Below are 18,673 nucleotides of genomic sequence, written 5' to 3'. Positions count from 1 at the left end.
AGTGCTTCACCAGCCGTCTGTCTCCTGTCCTTACTTTGTTTTCCCCCCTGCCACCCTCATAGAATATCAGGGTTGGAAGGGACCTCCGGAGGTCATCTAGTCCAACCACCTGCTCAAAGCAGGACCACTCCCCAATGTTTGCCCCAGATCCCTAAATTGTCTCCTCAAGGATTGAACTCACAACCCTCGGGTTAGCAGGCCAATGCTCAAACCACTGAGCTATCCCATCACTGAAGTCCTTTATCTGCAGCCCTAGAGTCTACTGCCTGCAAGCTGCCCTACATGTGTACGCTTAAAACAGGTTTTCGAAACTGAGCACTCATTGTTAGCTACGTCCGGGTGGGTGCTGGAAATTAAAGGGGATCTATTTAGGGGAGATGTTTGAGGGTGTGAAGTTGTCGTTGCGGGTATCCCTAGTATCAGTCTATTGCTGTTGAATTGATTTATTTAGCCTTTTTTTCTAGTTTCTAATTTTCAGTTGACCTACTTTTGCCAGTGTAAAGAAAGTCAGGTAGGGTGAAGTACGCACTTCCTGGATGTCATTATGATTTGTGTATTGGTTGCACAGACTGTAACCATTGCTCCTATGTGGATGGGTTACTCGGAGTTTCCTGGTAAGATTTCCTGAAAGGACTGAAGCCTGCACTCATGAAGTAAAAATTGTTTCCCCCGGGTCCAGGCAATACACATTCTTTAATCTGGTCCCTGACTGAACAGCCCCTGTGAGTTTCCAGTGGACCCATGTTTCCTACTTAAGATGTGAAGACTCTTGCCCAGATGCTGATGTCTTTGCAAGTGGGTGGAGTCCCCATCAGGACGGCATTAGGAACAAATGGAGAACCAGAGTGAGGTTAGGCAACTTGCCCAAGGTCATGCAGCCAGTCTGTGGTAATGCCATGAATAGAACCCTTTTGTTCCGGTTCCCAGTCGGTTTCTGTAACCATGTAATCCTTCAGGGAAGGAGGTCATACAGTTGTTTCTTCCAGACATTTCTTCTGAATTTTGGCCAGGGTGTGGCACGCAGTAAGGGGCCACACCCTGCTGGCCTCTAAGACACCAGTCCCAGAATAAGGGGACAGGTTGGGATGCTTTACAAAGAAAATAAATGGAAAAAAATTTGGTGCAGGGGGAGAAATAATAGAGAAAAAAAAAAAGCAAACTTGTAGAGCGAGTGGAAGGTGGAAGAAGGAAGGAGTGTAAAGCGAGAGCAAAAATGGACAACTTTAAGTTCAGTGCCTTTTATTCATGTTTTGTGATATTTACTGTGTTTTCCTGTCAGCCACTGAGGTTGACTACCTCCCTCTGCCTTCTCTTCCCCACCCCCGGCTCAACAGCACAGTCACAGGCAGCCACAGACTTCCTTTGAGGCTGAAGGTTGGGCTATGCATTGTGTGGGAACTTCAGCCTCTAAGAAAGCGGGTTACTCATCCCGTTCTAGCAGCCTCTACTGAAACTTGGCACTTTTGATTATTCTAGTGCAGGGGAGGGGATCATTTCACCAGCAGCTGTGCGGGGAGAGGAAAGGAGACTCTGCACTGCCTTTCAGGCAGCCCGCTGTAAATCTGCTAAAAAGTTAATACCTCCTGAAGCTGTGCTAACTTTACGTAGCCTTCCTTCAGGCCATGCTGTCACGGAACTGGAGAAAATGGCAGCTTTGACAGGAGACCCTACAAAAGGATAGGGCCACTACAGTAAAACCCTGTGCTTCCAGTGGATGTGGGGTTGTGTTTTTCTTTCTTTTCTTTTTTTAATAGCGAGTGGGGGAGGTTGAACGCTTGTTTGTGGTGGGAAGGCAAACCCTGCCCCTGAGACAGCAGTCGGGGGGAAATTGGGAGGGAAACCTAGTGGAGTTTTTCTCTTCTTCCCAGATAGATATTTTTTCTGCAAGAAACTGGCAGTTCTCCTCCAGGCCTATAATGTATATTTATAATGAATGTGAGAACTTGATCTAGCTTTAACATTGTAAGATGAAGCTCAAAGGGGAACACTCTATCTTGAACATTCTATTGCATGGAATAGGGGAAATTCTCCCCCTGTCCCTTTCTTGGCAAAACCTCTTAAAATGAGACGCAGTTTTTAGATTCATTAGGAAACTGTGCCTATTTTTGAACGCCCCCACAAAAGATCTGCTTTATTCTCCTGGAATGTGAACCGATTTGATCTGCCTTGATAAAATATGTTCTTATCATAGGACAAAGAAGGAGTAATGCTGACTAGGCTGTAGAACCAGTTCTCTCACATTTATGCCCATGCAACCCCTTTGCCTTTATTCTCTTTATACTCTAACAAGCATAAAAAACGGGATCTATGTTACTGAATACTAAAGTAGACCTACCAAGCCATATTTTGCTAATAGGATAATTCCAGCCTGGATTGACAAAGCATCTCTTTAAAAAGAGTGCACCAGATGATTTGCAGAATGTATGTTTGAAGATTACAGCTGAGTTGCATAATAACTTTTGTGCCAGCCACAGCAAAGGAAAGTATTTCCTGTTGAACTCAGTTGCTGGGACATAATGTTCACATTAAGGCTGAATCAATGAATAAAGGTTGTGAACAAACCCTTTTGATAACAGAGCAGTCAGGAACAGATAAAAGCAGGTGTTTTAGGAGCTCTGGCCAAGACTTTCCAAAGTAACTAGTGACTTTGGGTGCCCAACATGAGAAACCTCCAAGGATCTTAATTTTTCAGAATGAGCTGAGCTCCCACCACCTGAAAAGGTGACTCAGGTTGGACACGCAAAGACACAGGATCCAGAATCATTAGTAGCTTCTGAAAATCTCAGGCTTTGTTATTACGGATTCCTGTGTTTCCCCTGAAATTGATTTATTGGGTGGTTAAAATCTGTTGGAAACGCTGTATCGGTATAGATTTGTTGGAAAATACTGTTACACTGAGATTTGGGTAATCACACCACCTCATGAAGTTGCTGGGCATGATAGGCACCATCCATTCAGGCTAAATGAGGGAACATTTAAATGCCTCTTTGTTTAGTGATGGCTGAGAAAATGGAAACCCACTGCCTAAGGACTGGCCTGCATGCAAGCTTAGGCAGAGGCTGGGTTATGTGGTCCAAAGAGTTTCCTGGGGGTCTGACAACTAATGCAGGGATGGGGGATTGATTTGGTTGCTGCTGCGTGTGAGAAGCAGGAGAAACACCACTGAAGCATACAAAGAAGGAAGCAAGAAATTCTGACGGACAGAGAAGCACTTTCAGCTTGACACTGAAAAAAATCGAAGGAAGCAAGATTTTGGGTAGAGTGTTGGATGGAAAAAGGTTTGGAATTGTGAGCAAAGAAGCTTATCTCCTGCTCTCTGATACCTACTGTTTTCAGGGATACAGGACTTTATGTACAGTCCTTGTAAATAAACAGGATTGCATCAAAGAAATACCTGACTGACTCCATCATCTGTTACTCCTAATAGAAACAACTGGCCAGACCCTGAATATTGGCAGCTAGGGTTAAAAGGGGTAGCAATATTTAGACTGCCAAGGTTTGATGCTTTGCTTCTCCCTGTAGCTTAACTTCTACCCAACTAACTATTAATTTCACAAGATTTTTAATCACGGTCAATGGTGAGTCAGGAGCAGTCATAGCTAGAGCCTCTTATTTTGCAGTTGTCCTTACTTGGTGCCAATTCTTTGCCCCGATGATGTGGTTTTAGACCTTCCTAGTTGGTTGCATATTGGACCTGCACACCTAAAATCCATCTACTGAAGCTGTGCAAAGATCTGTAAGTACTGTTGGACATAATGCTCTGCTCTTTGTCCACTTTGAAATGGGACATACTAAATATATTACCTAGTGGAATTGGATAGTACTTGCACTTTGCAGTGTAAATGTGCACATCATTCTTTACAGGGAGTTGCAATGAGCTTTTATTTAAAGCTACAATAATAGGGTTACTTATTTCAACAGACAAATATTGAGACTAAAAGACTTAAGTCCATGGCATCAACTGAAATGAATAGGCATTTCTGATTCCAGAGTAGCAGCCATGTTAATCTGTATCCGCAAAAAGAACAGGAGGACTTGTGGCACCTTAGTTAGTCTCTAAGGTGCCACAAGTACAGGCATTTCTGAGGAGATGGCGGGGCATCAACGCACCTGAGTTGCCTTGTATGTGCCTGACTGTGAAACTGCAACTCTGGTTTAAATCAGTAGAACTTTTGTTTGCACAGCAAGAGCAGAATCATACCTCGTGCACACTTACCGGTAATGCATAGGTAACAACTTCAACATGTCATGGTGGTATAAAAGTTTTATTGGCATAAGTTTGTGATCATCACATTACTGATGGAAATGGGGAAGACCATGGGTGCTGGGAACAGAGGTGCTGAGGATGCTGCTGCACCCCCTGGCTTGAAGTGGTTTCCATCATATACAGGGTTTACAGTTTGAGTCGGTGGCTCTCAGCACCCCCACGGTACAAATTGTTCCAGCATCTCTGGGGAAGACACAAATGAGCTAGGTATGTCAGCCCAAACACATGCCTTGACACCACATCATCCTATGATTGGTTGTTTTATGTCACGTGTGTTACAGAAAATTTTTTTAGGAATCCTTTACAGAGTGCTATTGAAACTGTTTTGTTAGTTTTTATTCTTTTGTATTGTATCCCTCCACTTGTAAAGTCATGTGTCTGAGTTACCAGGAGTTCAGCTGAACCAGGAACCAATAGTCAAAAAACAGAAACAAAAAACCTTCCAAACATGCTCCAGAATAACACTTGTATACATGATTTTTGAGTATGATGCCTTGGGCCTTCCCCAGGCAAGAATCTGGGTCCCATTAGGAAGCTGTGAATCTGCCATCTCCAGTGGCATGAAGCGTCTGTTTCTAGCCCTTCAGCAATGGTTCTCAATCTTTCCCAGGACATCTTTTTCCATACAAGGGCTCCCACCCCTTTGTCATGACTCCCAACACTTGTTCGTGAGCTCTTTGGGAGTTGAAACCCCCGAGACTGAGAATCAGTGTCAAATTCCACCCCAGAAAGAAGCATTCAGAGAAAGCCAATGTTTCTCAGTATGGTCAGTGCATGTTACACCTGGGCCTGATCCAGTCTGACTCTATTACAGTCACAGCTACAGACTCTGGCTGCAGAATCATGGTATACACAGGGTCCTGAAAACAATTACTAATAGTTAAGATCGCAAATCATCAGAATGATCCAACTTGAAAAAATGGGTTCTACGATTAAAATTAAATTATAATATTTACAAAAACTCAGTTGAAATGAATAGGAATGGGTGAGGGGAAATTTTACAAGGGTTACACTCTGTCCGCAGGGTAGGCTTGTGCTGATAATATCTGGATTTGAGAGGCCTCCTCTTCTGCACCTGGGCCTCACTTTGCTGTCACTTGGATCTACCCACTGTGTGACACCGTACACTTCATTTCTATCCGCCTTGTTGATAGCCTGCCATCTTTCAAAGATATGCAGTTACGTATAAAGGGGTTTGTGTCTTGTAATGACAGAGGAGCAGCATATGCTACAATCTTTCCTTACAGTTCCCAGCTATTTTTGTTTAGAACTGGCTTACTGTCGATGTAATTTCTTTGAGTATGGAGCATAGTGCTGCCTTTCTCTGCCAGTTCTGCCCATTAATTTTCAGCAACAAGTAACTCTTGTTCTTAAACAACTAAATCATTATCTGGTTTCGTGCTGATCTTCTGAGCTATGATTGAAAGCAATCTCACGGAAGTAAAAATAATAAAACGAGGGCTAGCAAAGTATCTGGGATAGCTCTATTTTAGCTAAATTATTCCTGATTTAATTTGCACTTTAAATGTACTGTTCTTCGTATCATTGCTTCCACATAGCCCATAGCTAGTCACCTGTGCCAAGCCAACCACTTCTCGTTAGTAGCAGGAATCAGGGACTGTGCACGTGAAACTGAGGGCATGTCTACACTACAAACTTAAGTTAAGTCAACATACAGTCACTGCAGTTTTTTGTGTCCACACTGTCCTTCACTCTGTGGAGTGCGTCCTCACCGGGAGTGCTTGCACTGACTTGAGAGGGGCAGTGTGGGGGACAGCAGGGCTTGGAGTGGGGAGCCAGGAGCCCAGGCAGCAGCCAGGCTCCCTGTGGGGAGCTGGACAGTAGGCGGGCCTCAGCTCGAGCCCTCCCAGCCCCAGGGTGACAGCAGAGCTGTGAAATTGACAAGAATGACAGCCAACAGCCAATCTACACGCAGTCTACACGGACACTGCGTCACCCTCACTACACCGACATAAGCCTTACAACTTTTGTGACGGTTGAGTGATTATGGCAGTATAGTAGAGCACTTACGTCGGCGGGAGCAAGGCTGTAGCGCAGACACTGACGTAATTAGGTCGACGTAAGCTGCCTTACGTTGACCTAACTCTGCAGTGTAGATCAGGCCTGAGTCTTCCATTCCATACTTCACCCACTTCAGTCCTATAGTCAGCCAGTTCCTCTGTATCTGCTTCCCAGAGCTGTAATAGAACTTGACTCTCCTCCACTCTCTGTCACAAGAGGAGCAGTAAACATTTTGTAAATAGTTCAGATTGTTAATTAAAATAGATTCCATTCCTGCAGGGAGCTCTGCATGGCCAGTCCCTGAGCTCTCATGGAGACCTGCATGGAGCTCTGCGTGGGTGCAGGGCTCCCCTGTGCAGAATTCACTGCAGCCTTAACTTTTGATAGGAATTTTTGTTAGTTTCCACTGTAGTACACTATGCTACACACACAGGTGCTTTTGGAATCAGCTTTAGAAATAATGATATCAGGTGAGTGTGGAATTAAACTCTATAAGAAAATAAAGGAAATTGTACAGCAAAAGCCATCTCTGGCTTTTTTAATTATAATAAAAATCATTGGGGTGAGATTTTTCAGAGGCGCTTAGCAAAGCCTTTGTTAGGCACCTCCTAAAGTATTGCCTATGTATTTCTATAACACCGATCACTATAGTCTCTGAGCTGTATAAAGGCTGAGTGATTTATGATGTGTAAAGGTAGCATCAAGTTTTAAACAAAATGGTTTTTTTTCTGCTTTCCTCTTCGCTGGTGGATCTTGGTGACATTTTTTTGGAGGACCTGGATAACATCACATACAGCCTAAGTTCCTTCTAAGGTGCGCGGCCGTGCCTCAGCCTACTAAGTGTCTTGCAGGCGCCCAGGGCTGCGGCAGGGAGAGATGCCTCTTCCCCAGCCCTGCTGCCTCTTCCCCAGCCCTGCTGCAGCTGGGGCAGAGACGCCTATCCTGCAGCCCCTGCACCGGAGCTGCTGCAGCAGGGAGAGGAGCCTCTTCCCCCCCAACAAAGGTGCTGTTGCAGGGACAGAGAGCTGGGGGGAGTTCTCTCTCCCTGCTGTAGCCCCGAGGCAGCCTGCACCCCAACCCCTCATCCCCAGCCCCACCCTAGAGCCCTCACCCCCCACATACCCCAAACCTCTGCCCCAGCCCTGAGCCCCCTCCCACACTGTGAACCCTTCAGCCCCAGCCCCGCCTCATGAATTTTGTTATGTGCACCAATATGGAGGTGATGTTTTTGGTTTTGTGTGCGTGTGCCTGTCTCTGTAAAGGAGGAAAACACAATTAGTGAAAAGAGTGATCTCTTTTCATTAACCACAATTTCCTCTTTACAATGACAGAAATCTACAAAATGCTTATAAGGGTTTGGCAACCCTCTTTTGTTTTTTTTGTTTTGTTTTGAGTTTTCAGACTGATCCTCGCCCTCCTAGTCTTTTATTTCGTGTTTTGCTGTCAAATGAACACTCAAAAGTGAAAGTGAACCTGGGCTGAAAATGGCTTGTTTTGGAGGGGGGGTGGGAAGCGGTTTTTTGTATGAAATCCTAAATTCTTTCTCAGAAGCTCTGAAGAGGTTCAACAATACTTGGCTCAGATTTTGAACTTGAGCTAAGTTTCAAATTTGTAATAAAATTCAATACCAGGTTTCACAGAACTCTGAATACCTTATCTGAACTGCAACCATCTCTTCCAAAACCTGATTCGGCAAAGCATTTACGTAGATCTTAAGCCAGGAAGCAAAACAATCTTCAAAATTTAAATTGTGCAAAGTAGAGTTTGGTACAATGAGGTGGATTCTTTAAACTTCCAGTCAACACCTGCATGTTGTAAGTTTCATGAGAGCAGCAATCATTCTACTGCCTGTATGTTCATACAGTTTAGTATTTGTTCCTTCGGTGGCAGGGTAGCGGCAATAGCTCACACCCTGAGAATAGGTGATTAAAACATGGAAAAATTAAGGTAACTTTAGAGCTTTGCTGTGGACTGAGCATGAAAAGCCCTGGCACTGATTAAAGTGTTTATGATGTGACATATTGGGACACTGACAGACCAGCCAACCTGTGTATGACCCATAACAACTTAACAGGAGGCCTAACAATTGTAATCAAGACAATCTACTTATACATGAATTTTAAAGAGATGTAACTAGTTTACCTGCATATGCATAGGAAATAGAAGATTAGCTTCAAAGCAAAGGGTCACATCACCTATTATTCCTCTGGGGAAGGCCCTGCTGTGATGACTTCTGTGAGGAAGTCTGTCAGTCTGCTAGAAGAGCTATAAAGGAAAGCTTTGGCTGGCTCCTTTCATCTCTAGTCTGCTTAAACTTTGAACAGGGAAAGTATAAACCGTAAGATGGAGAGCTTCCAAAGAGTAATTTGGAATACCCTGGAAAATGCATAGAAGGACTTGAACAGACTCCATACCTGGCCTGCCTATTGGACTATAACTGTTTTTAAACTGATTCCAGAAAGACTTTTACAAATCAGCAGCCTCACCATGTCTGCTACGAAACTGACCTAAGGACTTTACACATATTTGTATGCATATTGATCTTTTAACCATTTGCAACTTTTTCTTTTTATTATTAAACCTTTAGTTTTATTTACTAAAGGACTGGCATCAGCATGATTATTAGGTAAGATCTGCGACTCATACTGACCTGGGAATTGGTGAACCTCACATATGGTGAATCACGTTTTCAGTAATCCCTCATTATATTAGACTTGGCTGTCCTAGATGGGAACCAAGGGCTGAATTGCGTAAAGGGGACTGTGTTTGGCTTATTAACCAGTGTGGTACAACAGAAGCTATTTGGTTACTGACTTGGTGAATCTAATTATGGACTTTGAGGTCAGTTTGAGGGACTGTCTGCCTTATTTCTTGCAATCTAACCTGTGTGGCATTCTCAGTGTGGCCTATCCAGGTGTCACACACATATATTTACTGGATATAGTTTATGAAGAGAACGTCTGTGCAGAGATCAATCTGTTCCTGTTATGATGATGTAATAAGATTACTTTGAAAGAGCTGCACAGGACTTCATCCTCAGTTCAAATCATGCAAATCTAAGATTTTATTTCATTTCTCACAAATTTCACAACCAAGAAGCAGAAACAATGCTCTAGTAAGCAGAGAGAGCTAGTTAATGCTAAAATTCTCTGCTGTATGACAGTAAATTACGCAATTATTCCCCAGATGTATGTTCCATGCATAGCTGGCATTCTGTCTGCAACCCGGTAAAGCAGACCCGAACACTTCACCGGCTAGAGTCCATGACAGCAAATGTCCCATGAACAAAACAGTATACGTGTATGAGGATAAACCTGAATATGTTACTGAATTTTAAATTTAAAGACTTGGCAGTTAAGACTAAAAAAAAGATGGAGAGGAGTTATTTTTCTCTCTCAAGTTATGCAGACAAAAAGGCTTCTTAAGAGTTGTAGCCCATAGCAACCCTGCAGCTTTGTGGAGGAGCTTCATAGAAGGGGGAGAGGGCGGGGGGGGAACCTACCACCAAAGAAAGGGTGGTATTATGATTATTTTGTGTGTGGTTACGTAACTTTATTTATTCTAGTTATGTAATCCTATTCCTGCAGTTTGCCTTGTATATCACCCTTTCATCACTCCAGTATGGAAACACTGAAATATTGCATTTTTAATTATAGGACTTACAGTGGTAGCTCAGAGCATAACAAAACTTTTCCCTAGCATATGATTGGCAGAGCTGTAGTCAAGGGTAAATATTACCTTTGCGTCTCCCCATGCATTGTACCAATTAGCTCTTCTAGCTGTTTTATAGAGAAAGGTAAACTGCAAAAGAGTGGGGGTGGGGAGCAGATGAGGTTGTATTGGATTTATAAAGGCCCCATAGATTCTAATTTTTTTCATTTTGTATTTTTGACATTGGCAGTGTAGTCTACCCTGTTCCTTCTGGAATATCATGGATTTCAAAACTAGTGAGACTGATGTAACTATCAAGGATATGAAAAGTGACCAATGTAGAGGAGAGAGGATTGTTAACATCCATTTATTCCCACAGTTCGACATCCCACTTGTGATGAAATCCTTTAGATAAAGAATTAGGATCCCAAGATTTTCAATAAGGGCTCAAAAATATTCTATCCCAGTATTCCAGTCCAGTCCATCAAAAACAGGAAAGATGATGTAATAGCGATGTCAGACTAATGCAAACAAACAAAAATGTCAGTCTTTCTTCATATATCATGCATAATAAAGGAGCACAAACCCTTTGCAGGTCACCTTTACAAATGCAGCTAACAACAGCAGTACAGGATAAGTAAGCAACATAAAAGGGAATTAAGATTTGAAAGACACTACTCTTGAAAAGTAAGATGCGGAAATAGCACGCAAAACATTCTAAATGTACTTGCATGCTTTTTTTTTTTTTGGCTGGTGTAACATTGTACATAAAAACTGGGATTACATAAGACTCAATAGTTAAGGAGTACTAGTGGCACCTTAGAGATTAACCAATTTGAGCATAAGCTTTCGTGAGCTACAGTCTCTAAGGTGCCACTAGTACTCTTTTTCTTTTTGTGAATACAGACTAACACGGCTGCTACTCTGAAACTCAAGCGTTAGACACCCAAACCCCACTGAATAACTATTTTAGGCTCCTTTTGACCATCCCAGCCAAAATCAACACCTATTCAGTGGACTGGAATACTTCCTCTTCTAAAACTTTTGTTTTAGAGTAGGGCTGGCAAGAGTTTAAAAAAATTAATTGCAATTAATCGCACTGTTAAATCATAATAGAATACCATTTATTTCAATATTTGTGGATGTTTTCTACATTTTCAAATATATTGATTTCAATTACAACACAGAAAACAAAGTGTGCAGTGCTCAGTTTATTTTTGATTACAAATATTTGCACTGTAAAAAACAAAAGAAATAGTATTTTTCAATTCCCCCATGGCAAATACTGTAGTGCAATCTCTTTATCATGAAATTTGACTTTACAAATGTAGAATTATGTAAAAAAACAAATAACCCTGCATTCAAAAATAAAACAATGTTAAACTTTAAAGCCTACAAGTCCACTCAGTCCCACTTCTTGTTCAGCCAATCAAGTTTGTTTACATTTGCAGGAGATAATGCTGCCTGCTTCTTGTTTACAAGGTCACCTGAAAGTGAGAACAGGCATTCGCATGGCACTGTTGTAGACAGCATCAAAAGATATTTTCATGCCAAATGCCCTAAAGATTCATATGTCCCTTCATGCTTCAACCACCCTTCCAGAGGTCATGCGTCCATGATGATGACCGGTTTTTCTCGATAACGATCCAAAGCAGCGTGGGATGACGCATGTTCATTTTCATCATCTGAGTCAGATGCCACGAGCAGAAGGTTCAGTGGTTCGGGTTCTGTAGTTTCCGCATCAGAGTGTTGCTCTTTTAAGACTTCTGAAAGCATGCTCCACACCTTGTCCCTCTCAGATTTTGGAAAGCACTTCAGATTTCTAAACCTTGGTTTGAGTGCTGTAGCTATCATTAGAAATCTCACATTGGTACCTTCTTTGTGTTTTGTCAAAACTGCCATGAAAGTGGTCTCAAAAGAAACATGTGCTGGTCATCAGCTGAGAATGCTAGAACATGACATATATGGCAGAATGCGGGTAAAACACAGAGCAGGGGACATACTGTTCTCCCCCAAGGAGTTCAGTCACAAATTTAATTAACATATTTTTTTAATGCGCATCATCAGCATGGAAGCCTGTCCTCTGGAATGATGGATGAAACATGAAGGGACATATGAATGTTTAGTATATTTGGCATGTAAATACCTTGTAATGCTGGCTACAAAAGTTCCATGTGAACGCCTGTTCTCACTTTCTGGTGACATTGTAAATAATAACCAGGCACCATTATGTCCCGTAAGTGTAAACAAACTTGTTTGTCTTGGTGATTGGCTGAACAAGAAGTAGGACTGAGTGGACTTGTAGGCTCTAAAGTTTTACATTGTTTTAAGTGCAGTTATGTAACTGAGACAGGATGCTAGGCAGGCACCCTTGAGCTACCCTGTTATGCCAGCTCCCATTAAGGGAGGTAAATTGGAGCTGGCTAGAGAAACCTCTACCTGACTGACAAAAGAGAAGTAGCTGCCAGCCTAATTAGCTTGGGGCTATATACAGTCCCAGAGGAAGGAAGCCAGAAAGTGGTAGCTCTTCCTTCCTGGCCTGCAGCAACTGAGAAGTTCCTAAGGCTGAAACCCCCATGCTGTATGTGGTAAGAAGGCAGTGGGATTGCACACTGTAATTAAACTGCACTGGTGATTGTTGAACCTGAGGGTCTCCTCGGAGTGATTTTTGAATTCAGCAGAGACAGGAGCAAAGGGGGCCCTACTACACCCTGAGACAGTAACAAAGCAACCCTCCCCCCCCACACACATTTGTAAATTTCACTTTCATGGTAAAGAGATTGCACTACAGTACTTGTATGATGTGAATTGAAATACTTTATCATTTTTAGTGTAAATATTGGCAACCAAAAATATCGAGTATTGTACACTTTGTATTCTGTGTTGTAATCAAAATCAATACATTTGAAAATGTAGAAAAACATCCAAAATATTTAATAAATTTCATTTGGTATTCTATTGTTTAACTGTGCAATTTAAAGTGCAATTAATCACCAGTAGAGTTAATTGTGTGTGTTAACAGCAATTAATCAGAAGCCATACTTTAGAGTAGTTATTTGCATGTACACCACACATGCTGTGGTACGTTATGAGTACTCAATTTTTAAGAGCAGTCAAATTCAGAAGTTCATTACATTTATTTAAACTACATCTAGTGTCACTGAACTCTATTAATAAAGGAATTTTTAATTGTGGCCTTAATTTTCTAGAAGTCCAGGCTAGGTTTGTATTTCTTTTAAAAAAAGATTTAACTAGTCCCAAACACTTATTACATTAAAGAAATAAGTGATTGCAATACAAGAAGAAAGTTATCTCATTAGACTGAAATGCTGGAGGAGCTATTTAAATGCAAATAGCATTTTAAATCTTTCATCAGATAAATGGAATCACTAAACAAAACTTATGTTTATTTTGACTTGCCATTCCTGAGGGACAAGGCTGTTACAAAAGTTACCTAGCTACAAGAGAATGAGGTGGGTCTTTGTATTGCAGTTCAGTGAGATGATTCCGGTCCCAAAACCACTTACACAGAAGGTCTAATTGTATACTCAAAAGTTGTATTGGTATAACTTTTGGTGAGGGTTTTTTTTTTTTTTTTAAGTCAATCTACCAGCACAAGCCCTAGTGGGGAGACAGTTATACTGGTACAACATATTCCCATTCCTGTACAGGGTTAAGCTAATCAGTGTAACCACCTTTACAGAGACTTACTGAATTAACTATGCTGGTAAAACCCTTCTAATGTAGATAAGGCTCCAGTAGTGAGGTTGATAGTTTTGTACTTCAGCCAGTCCAAGCACCATTCAGATATAATGAAAACAAGTGGAAGCTACTTTAACTATAATCCTGGCGTGTTGCTTTCATTATCACCCTCACTTCCTTCTGCTTGCCTGTTCAGGTATAGAGTCCAGCTAGTTTTATGAAAATCACAAGTTCCCTCCCCCTTAAAATTGTTATACTACAGAACAGCTGCATAAGTAGGATAACGATCTCTGGGCATTTGTTGCCCTATGCACAGATAATTTTATTCATGTTTTGGTATCTTTCGAACAACTTATTTAAAAAGAACAGCAGTTAGTTACAAGTAACCCCACCACCTGTTCTTGTGTTTGAATTGGTTTTAATACGAATTTCGTTAAAGCTGGTACAAAATGCTCACAAATACTCATCAGTCAATTTAAACATGATTTATTGACTTAAGTTGGAAGGGAATCCAAGTTAAAACAGTATAAACCAGATTTGAATTGGATGTGTCCACAGAGGGGTTTTATACCATCCAACTAAATGAATTAAAAGCCAATTCTAGTTTAACAAATGCAATCTGTATTTTAGATAAGGCCTCTTTACCTACTGATATTAACAGTATTGCCTTTAATTACTTTAAATATAAGAGAGAGAAAGCTTCAGACCTGCATATTAGCCCCCCCCCCCCTTTTTTGTTTTTTCATTTGGGGGAAAAATGGTTTTGAAAAATGCAGATACAAGATCCTAAATTGGAAGGGTGGACAGACATGTAGTTGCTGGTAGCTACATTAGTTGCCAGAAAAACTCTTTCAAGTCCTTGTGATGCTGATAGGCAGTGGTTATTTATTGCTGCAGGAAATAAAGTGACCAAATGAAGGCCACTTTACTTGTAAGAATTCAACCACACTACACTAATGCCATTAAAGTGAAAATACTATACTTTATTTTATAAAAGGAAATTAAAACAAAAACCCTGCCAGTGTGTACACTGTACACATTTGAATGACACTCACAACAATGAAGTTTTATTCAATATACATTGAAAGATCACTAGCCCACACTGGTGAAGGATGATGTTTACAAGCAAATAAATTGGACTTCACAGATGTCACTTCCTGTAAAATTGATGTTTCAAGTCCAGATGACAGCAACAATTATACTACAATAGCCCTGGTAATGGAGCTTTTGAATTAGTGTCCACACTATTTATTCCACTACAAACTGTATAGAAAGCAAGGCAAGAGTTTATTCAGAGTATGATTCATAGATAAGATTTGTCATTTGCCGGAATAATTCCTCACTCTTCAGTTGCCATTTTCAACAGATGTTCTTTGTCAATTCTGAAGAGCCTCCATCCTTCCTCAGTGGACAGATCAGAAGCACCTCTTCTCTTGTAGAACCTGATCGAAGGTTCGTTCCATTCTGCGACTACAAAGTGCATGCTGCTACAGCGGCATTTGAGAGCCACCTATAAACATGTAACCAGTATACTGATTAGGTATATAGCAATCTTATTTGTTGTGTACACAAATCTATCCTTCCAATCACTATTGATAGGCAAGAGTCCTCAACAATATGATTTATTTTGAAGTGGACACCACTACTAAAATGTTTGCAGCTGTTTTAAATATAGCAGTTTCTTCCTTTGTCCCTATCACAATTCTGATTTTATGAAGAATCAGATACTAAGTCACTAGAAGTTTACAAAATCTGATAAGCCTGCCCCATAAGTCCATTTATCCACTTTACTAGGGCAACTGAATCACTCACTTTCAAGTACTGTTAAAGGGTAATAATTCAGACAACTGACAAACAGACTTGCTTCTCTGCTGTTGTCTCATGCTAAAAATCTAATGGAGAAAGGAAAGACTACTTACCTGACTCAGATTCTTCAGAATTTCTGAACCAATGCCAAGTCCTAAAAAGTCAAGAAATGTTAGTTGTAATTTTTAAAACACATATACAATAAACAATACGTTTAGAAGCTATTCCTTAGAACATACCTCTGAACTCTGGCATTACAAAGAAATCTTCAAGGTACAGCAGTTTTCCAATCCATGGATCATAAGTGAAGTAGTACATGGCAAAACCCACAATAAGATGTCCTGTAACAAAGGATTACATTACATCCGCAAAAAAAACAAAACAAAACAAAAACCCTTTTTTTGAAAGGCAACAAGCTTAGTACATTTCAACTTACATGCATATAACCTAAACACCTAGGTTTGCTTTCCTGTACATGCAACTATTAACTGTTAAAAGCCTGATTTAAGAATGGAAGTTTGCAATAAGCGTATTGAGGTGTAGGTAAAATAGGAATTCTGATAGCTTGAGATCTGTGTTGTGGAATGAAGATTATCCTGGTTCCTTGAAGGCAGTGTTTACAGTTATAGTAAACAAACAACGAACAACTAAGGCTTTCTGCTACAAACACAGTATACATACCCTACTGATTTATCAGTATGTCCACTTTGGATTGTAAATTGGTTTACATTTTACACGGCAGTTCAGAATATGGTGGCAGTTAACTTAATTCTGCTTTCTTAAAAATCAGAACACAACACTAATAGTAGAATCTAAAAACACACACCTTTAAGTCTGTCTTCCAATTAATTTTTCTCAAAAATTGCTCAGTGGGAAAACCAGGAGTGCTCACAAGCAGCCATTAGTTAACAAAATGGCATCTCCAGCACTGCCTCAACTGAGTTCCCACTGATAAAGTGGTAATCTGTCTCCTTTATCCTGGGCACCAGAAAGATATCTACTTTGGCCAACAGCTTTCCTTGTTTGCTTGAAACAACTCTGTGGCTTACCCTGTAAGAGGAGCCAACTGGTCAGTGCAAAACTGGTACCCTCCTCCAACATCATCCCACTCAGTGCTAAAACTTGAGAATTCAAATCATGTTGTTAGCCATAATGCTTTGCACATACTCATACGAAGAGTGTGCATTCAGAATTTCTGATCTACCGTGTGTTTTTTGGTAAATGCTTGGGAATAGTACTTGTCCCTGTTAGACCTTACCTCATGTATCATGATCATCTACTTTATTGTGTAACGGATCTTTTAGTTACCTCCCCGCCCATCCATGTACACGGAAGGGCCATGTACATGGCGAAGCTAGAGACTGTAACCTGAAGATTGGGGACAAATTAAAGAAAAAATGTGATTCAACAGGATTACATTAAGGTAAATTAGGGTCAAACAAGAACAACCATTTAATGAAATGGAATTACAGTACCATATATATTATACCTGGTCTCCAGGATGGTTGATCACATTAGAAAAACATGATTCTTCTATTTCAATAGTTGTATTTTAGTTCTTTCTTCTTACAGTTCACAGCTGGAGCTTTATGTATAATCAGTAGCTTTAAATAATGCGTTATGTACATCCTGTGCATTTCTGATTCTAAAAACGTAGCAGGAAGTCTTACCTTCAGCTGTCCACTGTTCTTCAGGCACTTCTGCAACAAGACAGTGGTAGAAAGGATGGTCACCAAAGCCATCTTCAAGCAGATCTACAAGAGAACAATAAGCTGATACATATTATATATGAACTGTAGTAGGACTATCATCAAATCAAACACACAGCAGCTAATTCGTTACCTTTTTCAGTTAGAACTACTTGATCCTCCATATCCTCATATTTAGCTAGTTCCTAAAAAAAAAAAAAAAAACAGATTAAAAAAAAACTAAGCATAGATACACAAATATATGTCCACGTGTAGAGGAGACATTTCCTACCCGAGTGCGGTTTACACAAAGCAGCGCGGAGAGGAAGCCACTTGCCCTGTGCAGAGGGCGAAGAGCAAGCAGCCCGTTACAGGTGAACTGAACGCAAACAACTTGTTTTTGCCAAGTCGGCGGGGCAAAGGTGTCCTCCACGCTCCAGCGCTGAAGGGCTGGGCAGACAAAACCCTGCTGCTGGGGGGGGCGGGGGGGGGGGATGTTTCTATCCCCCGTGGCGCGACAAGTGCAAAGGTTCGGATTACAAGAATGATAAACTCTCCTCGCCCCACCCCCGCTCCGCGCGCCCCCTCTCCCCCCGCGCGCCGCCTCCCGCCCCCAGTCAGCCTCCCGCTCCGCGCGCCCCCGCGCGCAGCCTCCGCCCCGCGCGCAGCCGGTTACCTTGATGAGGCGCAGCAGGTCGGGGCAGTCCTCGGGCCGCGCGCTACGGATGCGGAACGGGGCCATTTTCGGCGGCGCTTCCCCCTGCGGCCCCCCCGGCTGGCGAGTACCCGGTACGTGAACAGGAGCAGCAGCAGCTTGTTCATTCGTGTCCCCGGCGCGGCGGCTCAGTCAGGCTTCGAGCATGGCGCGACGGCGAACCAATCTCAACTACGCAGTCCCGGCTCCGCGCTGTGTGGAGGGGGCCACCCGGGCGGCCCTTATTTATCGGCAACAGGCCCCGCCTCCTCTGGCCCCTCCGCCAATGGCCCCACCCCCGCTCAGGCCCTCAGCCAATCACAGCGCTCCTGACCCAAGCATTACCTCACTTCTCCAGAAACTGGGGGCGCGGCGCGTGCGTCTTGCCAGCGTGAGGCCGGAGCGCGCGGCCGGTAGCGCCCCCTGGCGGGCTGAGGCTGCTGTCTTGCTCCAGGAGGGGCGAGCTCTGCTCCAAGGACTCTGACTCCCTGACCCACAGAAACTTCAACGCCAAGGTTGGGCCCTGTGGCCTTTGGCCTGCGAGCTCCTGGGGACAGGGACTCTCCCCCTGGGGCGTCAGGGAAATGCCCGCAAGGCAAACAACAGGGACTGCCCCAGGGCATGGGGAAACTAACTGCTGCAAAGAGTCCTGTGGCACCTTATACACAGACAGACATATTGGAAGATAAGCTTTTGTGGGTGAATACCCACTTCGTCGGCTGCATGGAGTGGAAAATTTCAGATGCAGGTATAAATATGCAAGCAAGAATCAGGCTAGGGTTAAGGAGGTTAGTTCAATCAGGGAGGATGAGGCCCTCTTCTAGCAGTTGAGGTGTGAACACC

At 42.3% G+C, this 18,673-nt stretch overlaps 1 protein-coding gene across 2 annotated transcripts; it reads right to left on the bottom strand.

Annotated features, from left to right (window-relative positions):
- Window positions 1-14,373: 14,373 nt before the first annotated feature.
- On the bottom strand, window positions 14,374-18,071 carry SAT1 (spermidine/spermine N1-acetyltransferase 1). 2 transcript variants are annotated; one of them, XM_074968286.1, is made up of 6 exons: window positions 17,429-17,529; window positions 17,291-17,342; window positions 17,119-17,202; window positions 15,688-15,789; window positions 15,562-15,602; window positions 14,374-15,152 (listed from the first exon to the last, which is right to left on the bottom strand). In XM_074968286.1, exons 2-6 carry the CDS (start codon window positions 17,319-17,321, stop codon window positions 14,982-14,984), a joined length of 429 nt encoding a protein of 142 aa, XP_074824387.1. In that variant the 5' UTR covers window positions 17,322-17,342; window positions 17,429-17,529; the 3' UTR covers window positions 14,374-14,981. The 2 variants fall into 2 exon arrangements, with proteins under 2 accessions (XP_074824387.1, XP_074824382.1); XM_074968281.1 differs by lacking the exon at window positions 17,429-17,529 and adding an exon at window positions 17,813-18,071 and having other exon boundaries at window positions 14,376-15,152.
- Between the last annotated feature and the right edge of the window lie 602 nt (window positions 18,072-18,673).

The sequence above is a fragment of the Natator depressus genome, chromosome 1 (genome assembly GCF_965152275.1).
Source record: "Natator depressus isolate rNatDep1 chromosome 1, rNatDep2.hap1, whole genome shotgun sequence".
Classification (NCBI taxonomy): Eukaryota; Metazoa; Chordata; order Testudines; family Cheloniidae; genus Natator; species Natator depressus.
Note: the sequence above shows the minus strand (reverse complement) of the source record. Positions and strands in the feature narration are given on the sequence as shown.